Source organism: Uloborus diversus, chromosome 5 (genome assembly GCF_026930045.1).
Source record: "Uloborus diversus isolate 005 chromosome 5, Udiv.v.3.1, whole genome shotgun sequence".
In the NCBI taxonomy this organism is placed as follows: domain Eukaryota; kingdom Metazoa; phylum Arthropoda; class Arachnida; order Araneae; family Uloboridae; genus Uloborus; species Uloborus diversus.
Genome location: NC_072735.1, coordinates 10,222,147 through 10,239,147, shown reverse-complemented (window position 1 = coordinate 10,239,147; position 17,001 = coordinate 10,222,147). Strand labels below are relative to the sequence as shown.

General features: G+C 31.3%; 1 protein-coding gene across 4 annotated transcripts in view; it reads left to right on the top strand.

The window, feature by feature from the left end:
• LOC129223387 (serine/threonine-protein phosphatase 4 regulatory subunit 3A-like) overlaps positions 1–17,001 on the top strand; it is a 74,602-nt gene that overhangs the window by 20,819 nt on the left and 36,782 nt on the right. For 2 of the 4 annotated variants that reach the window (XM_054857978.1, XM_054857975.1), the window contains exons 4-5: positions 4,180–4,278; positions 12,698–13,321. In XM_054857978.1, coding sequence (XP_054713953.1) covers positions 4,180–4,278; positions 12,698–13,321 — 723 coding nt within the window. Of the gene's footprint in view, positions 1–4,179; positions 4,303–12,697; positions 13,322–17,001 lie in introns of all 4 variants that reach the window. The other 2 variants (XM_054857976.1, XM_054857974.1) reach the window with 1 other exon arrangement.

Genomic DNA, 17,001 nt, shown 5'->3' with positions numbered 1-17,001 from the left:
AACTTCTTGTAAACTTATGGTCTTATGTAAAGATAAATCAAATATTCAGTTGGTATTCGGTAATGTACTGGCTACTCAGTTTGTTCAAATACTCTAATATTCTGCAACCGAATAGTACAAATTTAAATGCGTGAGAATTGGTAAACAAATCTAATTTGTTATACAATAATTAAAAGTTACAGTATAGTATTACAGTATAAAATTGACTGAAATTGTTATTTATTAATTTTATAATATTCAAAGGTTTTTTTAATGTAAGAAAAAGCACTGACATGTTAAATTTAAATTTTGTTGCTTTCAATTTTTATTAAATCTTATGACACATTACATTAACCATAGTATTACAAACTCATTTAAATTTGACACTGTAAACCAGAAAAAACAACTCAAATTGTTAAGTGACAGTAAATACATAAAGTCAATTTATTGTTACTTAACATTAACTGGCAATTTTTTATGTAAAATCTGCAGCTGATAAAAAAAAAACACTAGGTCATTAAATTTTGCACTATTTTAATTTCTTAAGTTTTATTCCATATGAAGTATAAACAAAATATGGTCACATGTCATCTTACCAATTATATTTGAGTAGACTTCGAAAATGATGTTTAAAAGTAGTATCAATAGCGTTCAAAGAATACAATGTTTTTTTCCTTTTTAGAGCAATTTCTAGCTGCAGTTTTGAAGTAAACTCTTCTTTTCTTTCATTTTTTAAACTTTTTTTGTAAAGGCTTAAAATGTCCCATTTGAGGAAGCAAATGAGAGTAGTCAGTTTAACCGTATTCCACACTGGTATAGAAATTTAGAAAAATAAGTCACTGGTCTAATGAATCAATAATCTATACTAATATTATAAAGAGAGCAGGCGGATTTTTGTGTTTATATGTTTGAGGTAATCTCCGGAACCACTGCACCTATTTGAAACATTCCTTCATTGTGTGAAAGGTGCTTTCTTACTGAGTGACATAGGCTATAATTGGAAAAAATCCGATAAATAGTTCTTTTTTATTCCAATTTAGACTCAAATTTCACATAAATCCCCGAATATGGGAGTAAAGAATTACTTGCACATATTAATATTATATATCGTTGAAAAGGGTAGAATTTTCCGCATTCTAAACAATTTGTTTCAATGCTCTAACTTAATTACGGCGCGAGCAATTTGCACTTTTTAGCTCGAACTTTTTGAGGCTTAGCTGAAATTTAGACACTACTTTCTTCATTAAATCTATCAATTAAAAGTGAAGGAATTGTCCCACAGTTTTCTTTTTGACACCATTGGAAAACAACATTTTTTAGTCCAGATCTCTTTCTCTTTTATTTAAGCCTGATTGTTGAATATATGTCACTGGATACAATTTTTATTCTCAAGGTAGAACGAGCAAAGCCGGGCAACACAGCTCTTAAAATATAAAGATTTGAAAGCTACTGTTAATGTGATTTTATACTTTTTTGTTTGTTTGGCAAAACATTTATTATTGTTAAAGAAAAACATCCGCTTCACTCACAAAAAGGGCTGGGTTCCGGTAGCGTGGTTGCTTGGCTGGTTAGGCGCTGTGCAGTTCAGTCTAGGATTATTGTTTTAAAAAAACAGTAAATGTAATTCATTGTTTTGGTGATTTGTTTTGAAAGAAAAGAAACTTTTGATTTGTTTTTATCCGAGTGAAATTGAAATGTATGACATTTTCTTCTTTTTTTCTGGATGTTTTTCTTTTCGTTAGACCGATGGATTATGATAGTGTGGTTGCTGGGCGAGTTTGGCGATAAACAATAGAGTTGCGGAACTATTTTTACATTTGAAAGATATTATTTGATGTCTTTTTTTGTTTATTTGGCAAAATATTTTAAAATGCAGCACAAACTGCTTCACTCGCTAAATAGAGCTTTAAAGCAACTGTAAATCTAATTTAATGATTTGATGAAAAGTTTTAAATTCCAAAGAAACTTACTAGGTGTGTATGCATTTTATACAGAGAAAAATTATAATTTCACATCAGGGGGGGGAGAGGTCATCAATTTTTTTTATTGAACGGACTTCAACTAAATTTTTAGTATGAGCATCGCTGTGCGGGGACTGCTAGTTACAAAGTAAAACTAACCCTTTCACACGTTGAGTGGTCCATTCTTGTGTCCTGGTGTTAAATTATAAAAAATTGATGAAAAAAGACAAAAACATGTAAAAAAAATTAACATGACAAATCGAGTCCTTTAACAGTTTTCTACAGACATACTAGAGGAAGAGAAGGAAACAAACATCTTTCTGGTCACCAATTCTGATCAAGAAATAAAGCCAACAAATTCTGTGTTGTAGTTATGAGAGGAAGACAATATGGTGGTAAAGACAATGTTATGTAGCTGTAGGAATTTCTTTCTCTATTTTTCCTTGTAAAAAAAAAAAAAAAAAAAAAAAAAAAAAAAAAACATTATAAATAAAGGCACAAACTTCCTCTCAGCAGCTTAAGAAAATGATGATGCATTTTTTTAAAAAAATAGGAAAACTTTCCTGGTCCTATGGACCACTAAAATTTATATTCTGCTGGTCCAATGAATATTTTTGTGGTCTGCAGGGTTCGAAAATTACATTGCCCAGCATGCCCGGGGCATGTAAAAATTCCGATTGGGCATCAATCTTTTGCCCTTACATGCCCAGCTGGGCATGTAATTATTACAATTTTTAATTTTAATGACTTATTATGTACTACTTACATATTTAAACTTTTTTATGTTGTATATATAAAGCTGTGAAATTAATTTTTTGTGATTAATGCTAGACAACAAACACAAATATTTTTATTATTATACAATTAAATAAAACCTGGCCATATAAAAGTTTATTCAGGCATGTACCTTTTACACAAACATGCTCGGTAGGACAGGTAAAGTTAGTTCTGCGTCTGAGACCAGTGGACCACTGTCGATTTCGAACCCTTGCCCCCATATCTCACATCCTCCAATTTTCACTTTTCCTTTCGTAAAAATTTTTATCAGGAAAAAATTCCAAAATTATTTCAAAACAGCACACTGCTTGGGTTCTTTGCCTTCAAAGACAAGGCAGTCTTCAAAAGTGGAATTAAAAAAGTGGCCACCCATTGTGTTGTCAGGAATTCACAAACAACATTGAATTAAAATTGCATTATATCTCTAATTCAGAAATGTTTTCAGCTGGTAAAGTTTTTAAGATGAACTGCTCTTAATAACAATTTTAAAGTTGGCGATTTGGAATTATTCATAAAATTAATTAACTTTTTAACATTAGCTCATTTTCAAATGCTTGAAAAGTTTTAAAAGCAAGTGTCGTACATGAGTTTCATTGAATTGTGCTTAAAATTAAAAAAAAAAAAAATCAGTGCAATTTTCTTAAGATGTGTGCAATTATGTCAATTATGTCTGTTGTAAAAAAAAAAGCTTCATGCGTTTGAGTTATCAATCCTTTTGCATCTAGTAAAAAGGTTTTGACAAAAGCTCTTTTCATATGTGCAATAGGGAAGTTTTCGATTTTTCAATTTTATTTTTATATGATAGAGTAACATGTATGAACATCATAGGTGAAAAAATTTTTGCGATACGATAAGTAGTTTTTTAAAAATTAATTTTTAAAGTTCAAGTGCTTGTGACGTCAAATGGCATAGGAAGTGACGTCATGCGCTCTTCCAATAGGGGAGAAGCTGAAGGTCACGCTTTCGACTTCGAAGACGAAACATAAAAGGCTTATCTCCTCGCATTTTAACTCCTCGCGTTTCTAGAACATTAAACCTCTCATCCTCTCGGAAATATTCGAATATCATCATTGATGTTACATGAGGAAGATTATTTAGGTTGTGCTTTAAGGAATCCGGTCTCCATAGTGTGTTCAAAAGGATTATTGAATTTCTAAAAAATAAAAATATCAGCGCGCTCAAAATGTCCCTAGCGAAAACGAGGGATCTTCGGCGGAAGGCTGCCCTGTGACATTTCAGAAGAGCGCACTTTTGCGCTTGGATTTTTAAAAATTCATTAAAAATCAACCACGGTGTTTTAAAATTCGGCGATGGTGAATGTTTTAGTTTTGAGGGTCAATTAACAATATCCAATAGCCAAAATATGAACATTTAATAGGTTGCAACTTCCCTATTAGATTAGTTTTTTTATTCATAAAATGTATCCATAATAAGATTTTTATTTATTTGTATCTCCCCCCAGGAAACATTAATAGTGTGGTCAGAAGGTGACAATTTCGACTTGGCTTTAAGTTTCCAAGAAAAAGCTGGTTGTGATGAAATTTGGGAGAAGATTTGTCAAGTAAGTTCACGCAGTATTCTAAATGTAAGTATGTCATGCTATTAATTAATGAAATAAAATAAGTTCAACCAGGTTTCAAAAATTACGCTTTACAGCCTCTTAGCAGGGTTTGTACATTTTCAATTAATTTGTGTATAATTCCTTCAAAAAGAATCTTTTTTTTTTCTATCCCTGTCCATATAATTTCTGTGTTGAAACTGAGAAATTCATGAAATACACCGCCTTAGCCCTGGCTATAGGACGGTAATTTACTGAAATCAGTGAGAAATCATTTTCATAGAACCAACTAGAAGCAGCCTTGATTTGAATTTGCTCTTAATCTTGTTTTTTTCACAATTGGGTTCTGCTTGAGTCACATCACAGCTGTAACTCCAGCACCCTTAGCTGGGACTCATGCATTGTATTGTTATAACCCAGTTTTTTTTACTAATGGGAATTTGACGTAATCCATTAGTTTACCTCCAGTAAAATGTGAAAGTACCTTAAAGGGGAAATAACTGAGTATTTCCATGAAACAGAGCCACATTAACAGTGTATGTGAAAAAAAGAGGGAAAACTTGATGAAATATTTTTGTTTTTTTATTTAATGGATAAAATAGTCACTGAAATTATGTGCTCAAAAAGTATTTGAGAAGGAATAAATTAATAAAGAAATTCTTTAATCAATGTTCAGAAACCATCAATATGTTTCCTGACAGTTCAAAAGCTCAAAGTTTAGGAGAATGCAATGTTATTGTTCGTTTTCCACACGAAGGCACGTGACTCCTCCTTCGTCACGTGGTATCCGATGTTTCTATTTCACTGTTTTCGGCAGAAGGTATATTTGGATCATAGCATTTTGTTATTAAAAGCAGAAGTTTTTAAAATGTAAGAATAACTAACATGACAACAGACAAGTGATGTAAAGGACACTAAGACTTTTTGCACATTAAAATGCACGCCCAAGTTAAGGCGTGGTTGTCTCATTTAAAAGCATGTGAATTGCTTACCGATCACCCCCGTGTAAAATGGAACTCTGCATTCGAGGAGGTGGGGCGAAGTGCCTTCTCCTGAAAAACGAACTATACCCTAGACTTCTCCTTGTCTTAAGCGTGCTCACCACGTAGAATGCAAGCTCCATGAAGGCAATTTCTCTAGAATTCATCCTTATCTTAGATGCATTAAAATCTTTTTGTACTTGAATGTACACATGAGCTTTTTCTGCTTTTGCCTGAATTTAAGCTTTCTGTGATTGTGATAGGAAGCTTTCTTTTCACTCCCCATTTCCTTATATCCCCCCTCCATCTTCATCCACCGCAATTTGGAAACAGGCCAACATAACCTGCCTTAATTAAGACCTTTTGCATCCCGAAAATATTTTGCAATTTCTTTGATTTGAAGATTTAAAAGTATTTTATGATATGCCACCATAAATTGGGTTATTTTATTGATCATTTTAGTAATTTATTTATGTACAGTTTGACTCCAATTTACAAACCTCTATTTAACAAATTTCGCATTTCAGCGAATTTTTCTTTTTTCCCCACCTAAAATGAAAGCAAGAACCCTTATTTACTGAATAATAAACCCCGAATTAACAAATTATTTTGACAGCCGAAAGAATTTTTTTTTTGTTAATTTGAGTTGGGAAATATTGGATTGTTTTTTTAAATGATATATCCATCTTGTGCAAAAGCAGAAATAGACTTGGCTTGGAATCAGCAATGTTGACCGGCGAGTGGGCAACCAATGAATAGCCATTCTATTGCAGAAAGCAATAATGAAACTCTGTGTAAAACTTACTTTTTCTAATGCTTTGCATGGAATGGAAACTAAAAACATACCTCATGCAACAGGCTGTAAAGGACATAGTGATTTCTTCTCGCCATAAAGTCGAAAGAAAACTATTTAGAGTCGAGTATCAAAGAAATCGTCGAAATCTGTTACTACCAAAATTTCAAATTAACTAGTTTGTAATAAGTCGCTTTATGCGGAATAAAAGGTGTATACTTTCCAACCAAGGATATTTTCGTGAAGTTGCTTATTAGGGGTTTTAGACAAAGTGAGTGCAATTTTTTTAAAAAAATTTCTCACCCCGATATAATGTGTAAAAGTTTCAGTCCCGATGAATTCGATAAATCGGGGTCAGACTGTACCAATATTATTTTAGTTGCTCGTTTATACTATGTAAAATGAACCTCCCCTGATTTTAATAATTATAGTTGACTTGTTAGCTCTTTCTATGTATTTACAATAGCATATAAAATATTTTTGGTGAATCTCACACAATGCAGGTTTTTGGACTCGACCGATGCATCAGCGTCAATGGTTCAAAATTTTAGCCATCAGCATCGGCGGCTGATGTTAACTTTGAAAAAACATCAGCCCGTCAGCCTTGGAAATCATCTAAAGGCCGATGGATCGCCGATGTTTTTCGAAAATTTAAAAGGAATAAATTTAACATACATATGTCTGTTTTTTTACTGCATAATTAAAAGTAAGTACAACATAGGATCTTTAAAAGGGCAGCAACAGGACCAACACCAGTTTTCGACTAAAAAAATATGCCGAGGTTCACATCACTACTGAAATTTTGACAGCATGGCAGGCACTTATCAAACACTCACTTTTGATGAGACTGTTGAGAATCTTATGCTCCTTAGTTGAAATAATTACAATATGCATTAGCATGTTAGTGGAAAAGTTTAGTTCAAAAACGTGGCTCAAATTTGTGTGATCAACCAATGTCTCAGGACAAAATTTCTGAAAATTTTCCTTCCCGAACAGAAATAGAAAACCTAAAGGTTTCCACGATTTTAGCTTACTCATTTTATCTTAACACTACACAAATAAATACTTGCATATTCTGACATATAACCTAGCCCTTATGAAGTAAATGCTCGGCCATAAGAATAGCATGGGAAATGCTGAATTCAGGGTTTGTATGGTGATTAAAATCCTTAAAAAGTCATAATTTTTCTTCCTCCCATTTGATTTCTAAAAAATAGAATAGTTTTTCCACTGAGATCCTTATTTATAATTTTATAGCTTGTTGCCTCAAAAAATGGTTACATGCTGTAATTTAACTTTTGTGCATGCAACAACAATTGCATTCCCTTAAATATTATATTCAACTTTCCCCCAACTCTATTAGTATGAACTAATTAAGAAAATCATTTCTCTGCAGCTAATAAGTTGAACGACTAAAGAGAGCAAAATCAAAAGACATTTAATTTAATAAATTTTGATATTATTGAATGTTAAAAAAATGTTCAAAAACTTACATAAATGCTTTTATTCTTTTAAGCCAGTAAAATCTTTCAAATGTCTCTTAACTCATTTAGCCAGAAAACAATTATCCGCTGTTAATACTTTACTCAGTAAGTATATTCACGTTCAGTGTACAGTCGAGTCCCAACTTACACGAGGGATGCGTTCCAAGACTCCTCCCGTAAAGAAATCAAAATTTACTTCTTGTTTAAAAGTATGCCGAATATTTTTAAAAATAACAAGGTTTCAAAGTTGCATTACATTGCTACCCTCCTCATTTTATTTTATTCATTGTTTACGAATGTTCTTGTTGAAAGCTGTAAGGTTATCTTCATGACATCCCCTATTCCTCAATTTCCATTTATCCACATACAGGCCTGTCATCTCGGCAATAGGTTGGGGGGGGGGGGCAATTGACCCTCTGTATTTTCAAAACATTACTTAAATCTGCATTTTTGCTTGTATTTTTATGCAATTTTTCAATAAAATGCACTGAATTCATACCCCCCCCCCCCCCTGAGAAAAACGTTAAAAATACAGACCTGCCAACATAATTCGTCTTACTCCAGTTCTTTCACAATAAAAGTACCTTTCTTTTATGACAGAATTTGTTTTAGATGTATGTACGATTGCCAATTTTTGAAGGGATTTTTACTTACTTTGTTTTGAGGTGAAATTGTTTCCAAAACTACAGTTTTAATTCTTTTGTTCTGTATGTTCATGTTTCACTATGATGAACATGGACCAGTCAAATGTCAATCGTTTTGATCATTAATTGATCATGAATTTAATCAACTCTTTTACGTAGTTAAAACTATTTGCGGCCGGGGGGGGGGGGGGGGGGGTGCGGGATCAACCTTCTCATGTTTTAGGTATTCCTTTCCCAAAAATTCCGGGTCTTTTCCGTTCTTGATTTATTAATTTTTTTTGCAGCATATGATATTACTTTATTAAGTGATGTAGAAGATAAATAATAAACAAATTATTACATGTGATGCATATCCAAACTGGTTGCAAATTAAAAAATAATATTAGCATAGATGTTACGTAGAAATCAGAATGCAGAATTCTTTCGTAATTATAGGAATAATTATATTTTTAAGTACAATGCTATGCTGCAAGTTTCGCATTAAATTTTGTTTAAATTTATATACTCATACCCCATAAAAGTAATGAAGATGAAACGGCCGACGACGGGCTCATACATGGCCGAGCACTGGATTTCTATGGCAGACTACTGGAGCATTTTCTCGTGTTAACAATAGGTTATTTTTTAAAATAAAAATTTTATTTCTGAAACAATTTAGTGAATCCTCATCAGAAAGGTAGAGCCTAAAAAAAAGGGCCTCAGTATGTTTTTGTTGTATTGATTGCTGAAATTTATGGGTTAACAATCAACAGCAATCACTCTTAAATGGCAGACTACTGGAGCTCTTACTCTATTATTAATATTCAATATCCAGTTGGTCTTTAAGACAAAATTGCAAACCACCTTTGAAAGCATTGGGGGAAAGGATAGGATTTAGGCCCTTTTCTGCGGCAATTATCCGATAATAAAATTCCAAGTACGGGTTCGGGGGGGGGGGGAATCTTCGACAAGTTTTTTTAAAAATTAAGTCATGCAAAGAAATTTAAGAAAACTTTCAGTGATGTGGGGGAGGGAAAGGTTCAAAAAATACCCCTCCCTCGAAAATCCTCCGAAATTCAAGCCTTAAAAGTACTATTGTAGGCCCCAGCTTTTGTAGCTAAAGCTAAGAGACTGGAATTCAGGAACTCGTCCGGAGCAATTTTTGTTAATTAAAGTTCTACAAATTCAGCTTTAGAGGATCTTCGATGATATTAGTATGGCTCTCTCTCTCCACAAGAACAGTTTCAAAAAAAAAAATTTTTTTTAATTTAATTGTAAGCTGTTTTGGCAACATTAAAGAAAGGGAATTGAGTTCAATGACTCTCCCGTAGCAACCTTTCAAAATGGATTATTCTAAAACACAATTTTTGATGCTATTCTAAGATGTTCCATGGCTCTTCACCAGAGCAATTCTCGAAAAATGTCCCGTGCATAACACTTAAGTTTTTTATTTTATTCAAGTAACTATTAATTAAATATGGGATTAACATGTTATGCTTTGATAGTATATTTAAGTATGTATTATTTCCCAACAGCATTATTTTTTGAAGGGTTTGGTTAGCTGGAAGAAATAAAAAAAACTTAGCGTTACGCATGGGACTTTTTTTGTGAATTGCCCACTAGCAATTTTTCAAAATTGAACTCCTAAAATATTTAGTAATATTTTTGATTTTACCTTTTAATTTGTTGAAATAAAAAAAATTATCAGTAAATGTTTTGTTTTACTTCCCTTTTTACCTTTGAACATTTAATTGCTAGTGAACTGGTGTGACTTTTCATTACAGTTCTTTAAATTCCTCTCTCTTTATATTTTATCTTTTCTGTTAGAGATATATTTCTGCAGCCCATATATTTTTCTCTACTTTGCTGTGATTTTCAACACAATATTTTCACTAAAAAAAATGAGAATTTACAGAGACCTCTCTATCTAACTATGATGTTTATTTAATTATACATTTTTTTAAACATGACTTGCCATTGGTTTTAACAATGTAAAGAATACTTTTTTATACCTTGAAAAATGTTTGAAACCTACATTTCGGCCATCCTTAGGTAAGTGCTTCCATCAGCCATTGGCCATTTGAAACAAAAAAAACAATTGGCCGCCTTTGAACCATCGGCCAAAAATTGCCATCGGTCGAGCCCTAGCAGGTTTTACTGTCTGTTAAAAGTTTTTGGAATTTCATAGTTTTCATAATTTTGTAACTTCAATGATCTCCAATTCATGTACTGATTGAAAGCTGTGGTGTTTCTGGAAGTTTCTAATTTTCACAGAAATGCATAGCATGCAGTAAAGTTTTGTATTGTTATTAGGTCCGTTGCATTTATTGCATTATTGGTGTTTGTAAGTGACGATCCTTTAAACCAACATTTGTACTTCTAGTTTTTTAAAAAATTACTCAGGACCACTATTCTAAGAAAAATGGGTATAGTCATCTTTTTTATTTATTAAGAGTTGATCTGTATATTAATTTGTTTATTCTTTCATAATAAATCTTGAAAGAATTTATTGTTGATAAGCTAAAGCATTTTTGTGTTGTTAATGGGAAGGTTGTCATATATGTGTAATTACTATTTGCACTTATTAAAATTTGTAAAACATCCTCCTATGAAAAGAATTTGTTCAACGGGTCTGTTATAAATTTTGGTATCAAAAACATTTTTAGATACTTAAATATAACAATTTATGTGGTCTTAATTTTTAATATTTTGTGTACTTGCTATGTACAAACCCTTCTAAGCATTTAAGTGTATAATTACAAGGTTCTTATAAATTTGAAAATTCGATATAAGTTCTCCTGGTATTGTGGACTTAGTAGCTTTGAATTTATTAACAATAAAGCTCTAAAATTGCTTAGTCCTTAAAAATCAACAAACATGGTAATTTTATAAACCTGGTTTTCTTTTTATTTCACATCTGCAAGAAAAGTTTGTGGGAGATGGTGGGTGTAGACTTTTCAATTGATATAATGCTTGCTCTTATTGCCATTTTGTTCTTTATGCTTTTAAGATTTTCTAATTAAAACTTCTTGTAAGGTTTGCAAAACTTTTCTTGTAGAAGTGTTATATTATTATTTTTTTAATTTTCTGTGAGTAATTTCATTGTTATACAAACAAGACTTAATTATGGTGTTTGCTTCTTAAGGCAAAAAAGAGTTCTCAGACTTCTTGACTGGAAGAAAAAAAAAAGCTTAATTTTTTGTCTTCTGAAATTGTAATCTAGAATCGAATAATCACACGTGAACATACAGAGATAATTTAATGCCTCTGCAATAATATTTTGCATAAACAAGCCTCAAGAGTGTTAGCCAAGTGCATTTTCACGCTTGGCAGTTAAAGTTTAAAAGAATTTTAATCTCATGGTGTGTCCCTAAAATTACAGGATCCTCCCCCCTCTTCCCAAAGTAGAAACAGAGTGGATAAATTTTCTTTATACAAACAAACAAAATAACACTGAATAAATAGCATCTGATAGCTGCCCGAGTACAATAGATGTAGTTTCTGTTTTCATATTATTTTTTTTAAGATGAATTTTACTCCTCCGAAAAGCAAACCCTTTGAAAAAAAAATCTTAGCTGTATTTCTGTTTTACCTATTTCCATCTATAGGCATTTAATAAAATGAGATGCATTTAATAAAATTAATAAATTTATGCATAATTTTAAAAAACTGATTGGAAATTAAAAAAAAAAAGAAAATGCACAACTCTAAAGCTGAATATAATTTTGTACCAAATTTTCTGGCATTAGATTTAGGTACAAAGAAACTCTTAGATGCAGAAAAACAAAAGTATGTTCGAAAGAAATTTTCAAATTTGTGTTCTCCAAACACAGTTCAGTTTGCTCTGTAGCTCCGTGCTTGAATCAAGTTTAGCCTAGGATTTTCTTTCGATTAGAAACACTTACATCTTTTGTTCAAATAATTGAAAAAAATGGAGTAAACTTCTTGTGCATAAAAAACTGAGGTAGTCACATTTATTCAATTTTTGAGATTGTTTGGCAAGTACAGTTGGCTCTCTGTTTAACGACGCTCTATTTAACGACTACTTTTCACAGTCCCAAATGGTCTACTGTCATGTTAGAAGCATTCTATTTAAGGACGCTTTCTACTTAAGGACAATTTTTTGTGATCCCTTGAATGTCGTTAAACAGAGAGCCAACTGTAATTTATATGATTGTTATATTAGTTGCAAAGTAATGTATTGGTATACTTATATCTGCATCATTTTAAAGTCAATTTTTGTAACTCAAAGCCTTATAACTCTAATATTCCTTTATCTTGAAGTTTACATTTGGTCCCAAACTCTTGAGAAGGCTTGGGAATTTCCTATAACTTGAAAAGTTTAGGCGGTCCCTTGCGACTTGTTGAAAGTTGACTGTAATAATATTTTCATTTTCACTGCATATACATTTGTTTTTTCTCCTTGCTTGTTATTCCTAAAAATGTATGTTTGCTAAGAAATGTTTTAAAAATTATTTTTTTGTATTTTCTTGTAAACCTTATTGTATTGTAAAAAATTTCATGTAGATTTTCTTTTATTAGGTGCAAGGAAAAGATCCTTCTGTTGATATAACACAAGACTTGGTAGAAGAATCTGAAGACGAGCGTTTTGAAGACGTTTCCGATTCCGCCCCTCCGATAGAACTTCCACCGTGTGAACTTGGCAGGCTAGAAGAAGTAAACGAAACTATAAGTAGTTGTTTGCCCTCTCCTGCTCGGCGGGAAAAATTAGCAATGATTTTAGAATCGGAAAATTACATAAAAAAACTTCTTAGAATTTTTCATGTGTGTGAAGACTTAGAAAATATAGAAGGACTACATCAATTATTTGAAATTTTTAAAAATATTTTTATGCTAAACAAAAATGCTTTGTTTGAAGTCATGTTTGCTGATGACACGATATTTGACGTTGTTGGTGTGCTCGAATACGATCCATCATCACCAGAGCCGAAAAGGCACAGGGATTTTTTACGGAATGCTTCACATTTCAAAGAAGTCATACCCATCTCTAACCAAGAACTAATAGCTAAAATTCATCAAACATATCGCGTCCAGTATATCCAAGATGTTGTTCTTCCTACTCCTTCAGTTTTTGAAGAAAATATGTTGTCTACATTAAGTTCATTCATTTTCTTCAACAAGGTTGAAATAGTGTCCATGATACAGGTAAGATTGTTTTTCCTTCCTTGCATTATACCACTATGAGTTTTTCCAATGTCAATTTTGTATGTAAATATTGTTGCAGCAATTTACTGTTATGTAAATTTCTACTTACATAGACCAAGATGATGCACACATTTTATATTTCCTGTCTGTTTTTTAAATGAATGTTTAATGTATTTGAATGCCTCTATTGCTGCTATGAGTGATTAATAATAGCAGCAATTTGCACTGGTGGAGGATCTCCCCCGGAGGGATCTGTTTTTCATTTAATGCTCAAATTTATTGAAATTAACGTGTCTAAAAATATTTTTTGTGCTTATTTTTGTTTTTTCCTGTGTCCAAAATTCATTTTTTTCCTACATACCTTTCCAAAAGTGTCAGAAATCTATTTTTGTACTATAAAATGACTCTGTCAACTATACTGTATGACTATTGATCACTGTTTCCATGCTACCCTTAATTTTATTTTTTTGCTGATTACTTGCACATTCATCTTTTTCCCACGCCACACCCATTTGAAAGTTTCTATTTGGTTGCATTTCCAAAATTTAGCCTTAATGCTCACCAAACTTGCCAAAGATATATTTAATGAAGGTTTTAATGAAATTAATTTTAACTATTTAAAATGTTTAAGATGGCTATAAACTTCTGAAGTCAAGGGACTTTCTGGGGAAAAAATAGGCAGAACTCTAAAAATTTTAAATTATTCATTTGCCAAACTTTTTTCGGTGTTTTTGAAAGTTTTGACAGTCACTGTTATGATAACTATGAAATATAATCATTTTATTAATAATAGTAACTCTAAAAATTTTATGTTTAAAAAAAAATAAATAAATACGATGGTTTACTACTGGTAATGGTAAAAACAAATAATGCAATAAAATTTCGAAAAATAAAAGTTTTTTTTTGAAAATTGAACATGCAAGTGTGTTGCATGCATTTTGTTGAATTTATGAGACTTGACTTATGTCTTTATTATCAGAACAGCATCATAAGTTTTTTACACATCAAGATTTTCCCCAAGTTGGCAGCTATGAAAATAATTTTTTGAACTCAACTTTGACACTTTCAAAAATTGCAAAGAAATTTTTGGGTTTTCAAATGGCTGATTTATTTTTTTAATTCGTTTTTTAGATAGTATGAATAGTAATTTTCTGAATAGCAGTTTTCAGTATGAACTGCTTTACAGAATAATCAATGATTATTTTGTATTTCACCTAGTTCTAGGGAACTTTTCTTGCTACCATTATTGGTAGGTAATGTGTTCAATTCGTGTTGCATAAAACTTTTACTGAAATTGTTCTAAAAATGTATCTTCTGTATTGTGTGTATTATATTCAACACATGCAAGAGCTTCACTCTAGTTATAAACAAGTTCAATTTCTGCAGCTTAAAGAGTTAAAATACAATTATTCTTTTTCAAAATCAAAATATTATAAATGTATAACTTTTAATTCTGTGTAGAGTTTGATATATTTGTTCACTGTTAATAATTTTTTAAAATTGCTATTAATAATTTCCTTTTGTTTTACTCTATAGTGATGTTAGACCTTTTGATTAAAAAAAACAGTAATGAATTATTTAATTAAATGTTTAATAATATTTTTTTAAAAAAATATTATTTCAAGAAGTTTATGTAATCAAACTAATTCATTAAGATGTTTGTTCATTCTCCAATTTATAATGCAACAAAAATAAATGGCAATTTATATTGTAGAAACAAGTTTTGTTATCCGAATCCTCTTATTTTGTGTTAATTTGAGAGTGTTTAAAAGTATTGAACATTGATGAAAAATTTTATGTGTCTGTTTTTCAATCTGAGATTATGTACTGTGTTTTACTTTTGGTTATTGTATATGCTAGTATTCCCTAGTTCAGTATATTATCTGTACTTATATCAGATGTATGTAATATTGATGTGTAAAATTCATTAAGGTTTGTATGATATTATCTGCAGGTATAAAAATCAATGTACTGTGTATAGTAAAGCTCTAAATTAACGGTTGCCAATGGGGGACCATTTTATTGAAAATGGCTATCAAAATATCATGTCCCAATTGTCAAAAATGGCAACCATGTGTTTCTTTATTTGCTTAAATAATAATGCGCTACCGCAACTTCGTCTATCATACCATTGCGTTATCCGTCTCGTTCATTGCATCATCGGTCAACCCCACCTAGGGACCTAGACAGTGTAATTCAGAGTCGCCCCCTTGCAAAATAGCCAGTGCCGAAACCATCGATGCCACCATCACTATTTGGCGCTCGCCAAATCTAGCTAGCTCTAAAACTTCAAATTATTTTTTATCTGAACTTTATCTTGATTTTATACAAAGAAACTTTTTTTTTCCGACTTTTATTTTAGACAGAATAGTTTCATTTAAAGTAACTGTTCCCGATGTTTTTAGGCTACTCATATTTAAAAATTGAATTAAATTTATGAAAATTTACAGTTCCTAATACCCTAAGCAATTGTATCAGGCAACCAGGACTAGAAAAATTATAAAAATTTTACATGCCATGCCGACCCAGTAGCAGAAGCTGAGAGGCGAGACGTGTGACGCCGATTTTTCATCGGCCTGCAGACAATTTTACAAAAGAACAAAGAGAAAGAAAGAAAAGGTAAATAAATAAAAGTAAAAAAGAAATACAACTTGGTGAATATTGTTTAAAGATCGTTTTTTGAACGGAAAAGCGATGGATGCTTTCAGCATTTCAGCTAGAAACATAGTCGTCGCCATATTTGATCATTCTCAAGATTGAAGTAGATAAGATGCTAAAGTGCCTAAGTTTTCAAATACAAAGCAGAATTGGATGTTTTATTTAACTGCAAACTAATGAAAACAACTTAAAATGTGCAGCGAATCTTTATTTTTTAAAATAATTTTCTTGAGAAATGAAAAGTTTTATATTTAAAATTTCACCTTATCCTCATTGCTTTGCATGCAAAAGCGCTAAAACTTTTCAACTAAAGTGAAATCTCATGAGGATTTTTATTTAAAAAAAAAAATTTTCGCAACAAATTCAAAAATGTATATCTTAATTTTAGTCTTAGTTTGGTCATTCCCAAGATGTTGGTATGCAAGACTCTTTAAGTGCCTACGTTTTCATTAACGGTATTAGATTTTTATTGCAATGCAAACTGTTGAAAACTGTGCAAAATGTGGCATTTTTTTCGGGTAATTCTTAAATATTGTCTTGAAATTGCAAAATTTTATCTTAGAATAATATCTTATCTTTGTTGCTTTAGAGGCTAATGCGCTAAAAATTGACTATTTCATCTAAATTGTAGTTTTTTAAGGATTTTGAATTTATTTCTACTTTTATGTGACAAATTCAAAAATATGTTTAGAACCATGCATTTTTCGCGTATACGCCATGTTTGGTCATTCGCAAGATGGAAATAGACGAGGCTATTACTTGCCTAAGTTTCCCAAAACAGAATTTGATGTTTACCTCAATACAAACTATTGAAGATTACATAAGATGTACAATAAATCATGTTTCTTTTTAAATGATTTTCATAAAAAATGTAAATTATTAGCTGTTCATAATTGTATTTGCTTTGGAAACTTTTTTCTGTAAACTAAAACATTCATCTAAAATGCAGTTTCCTATCAACTTCTCATTTACTAATTTATTTATTCATTTTTAAAAAAAATCAAAAACCTATTTTAACTTAA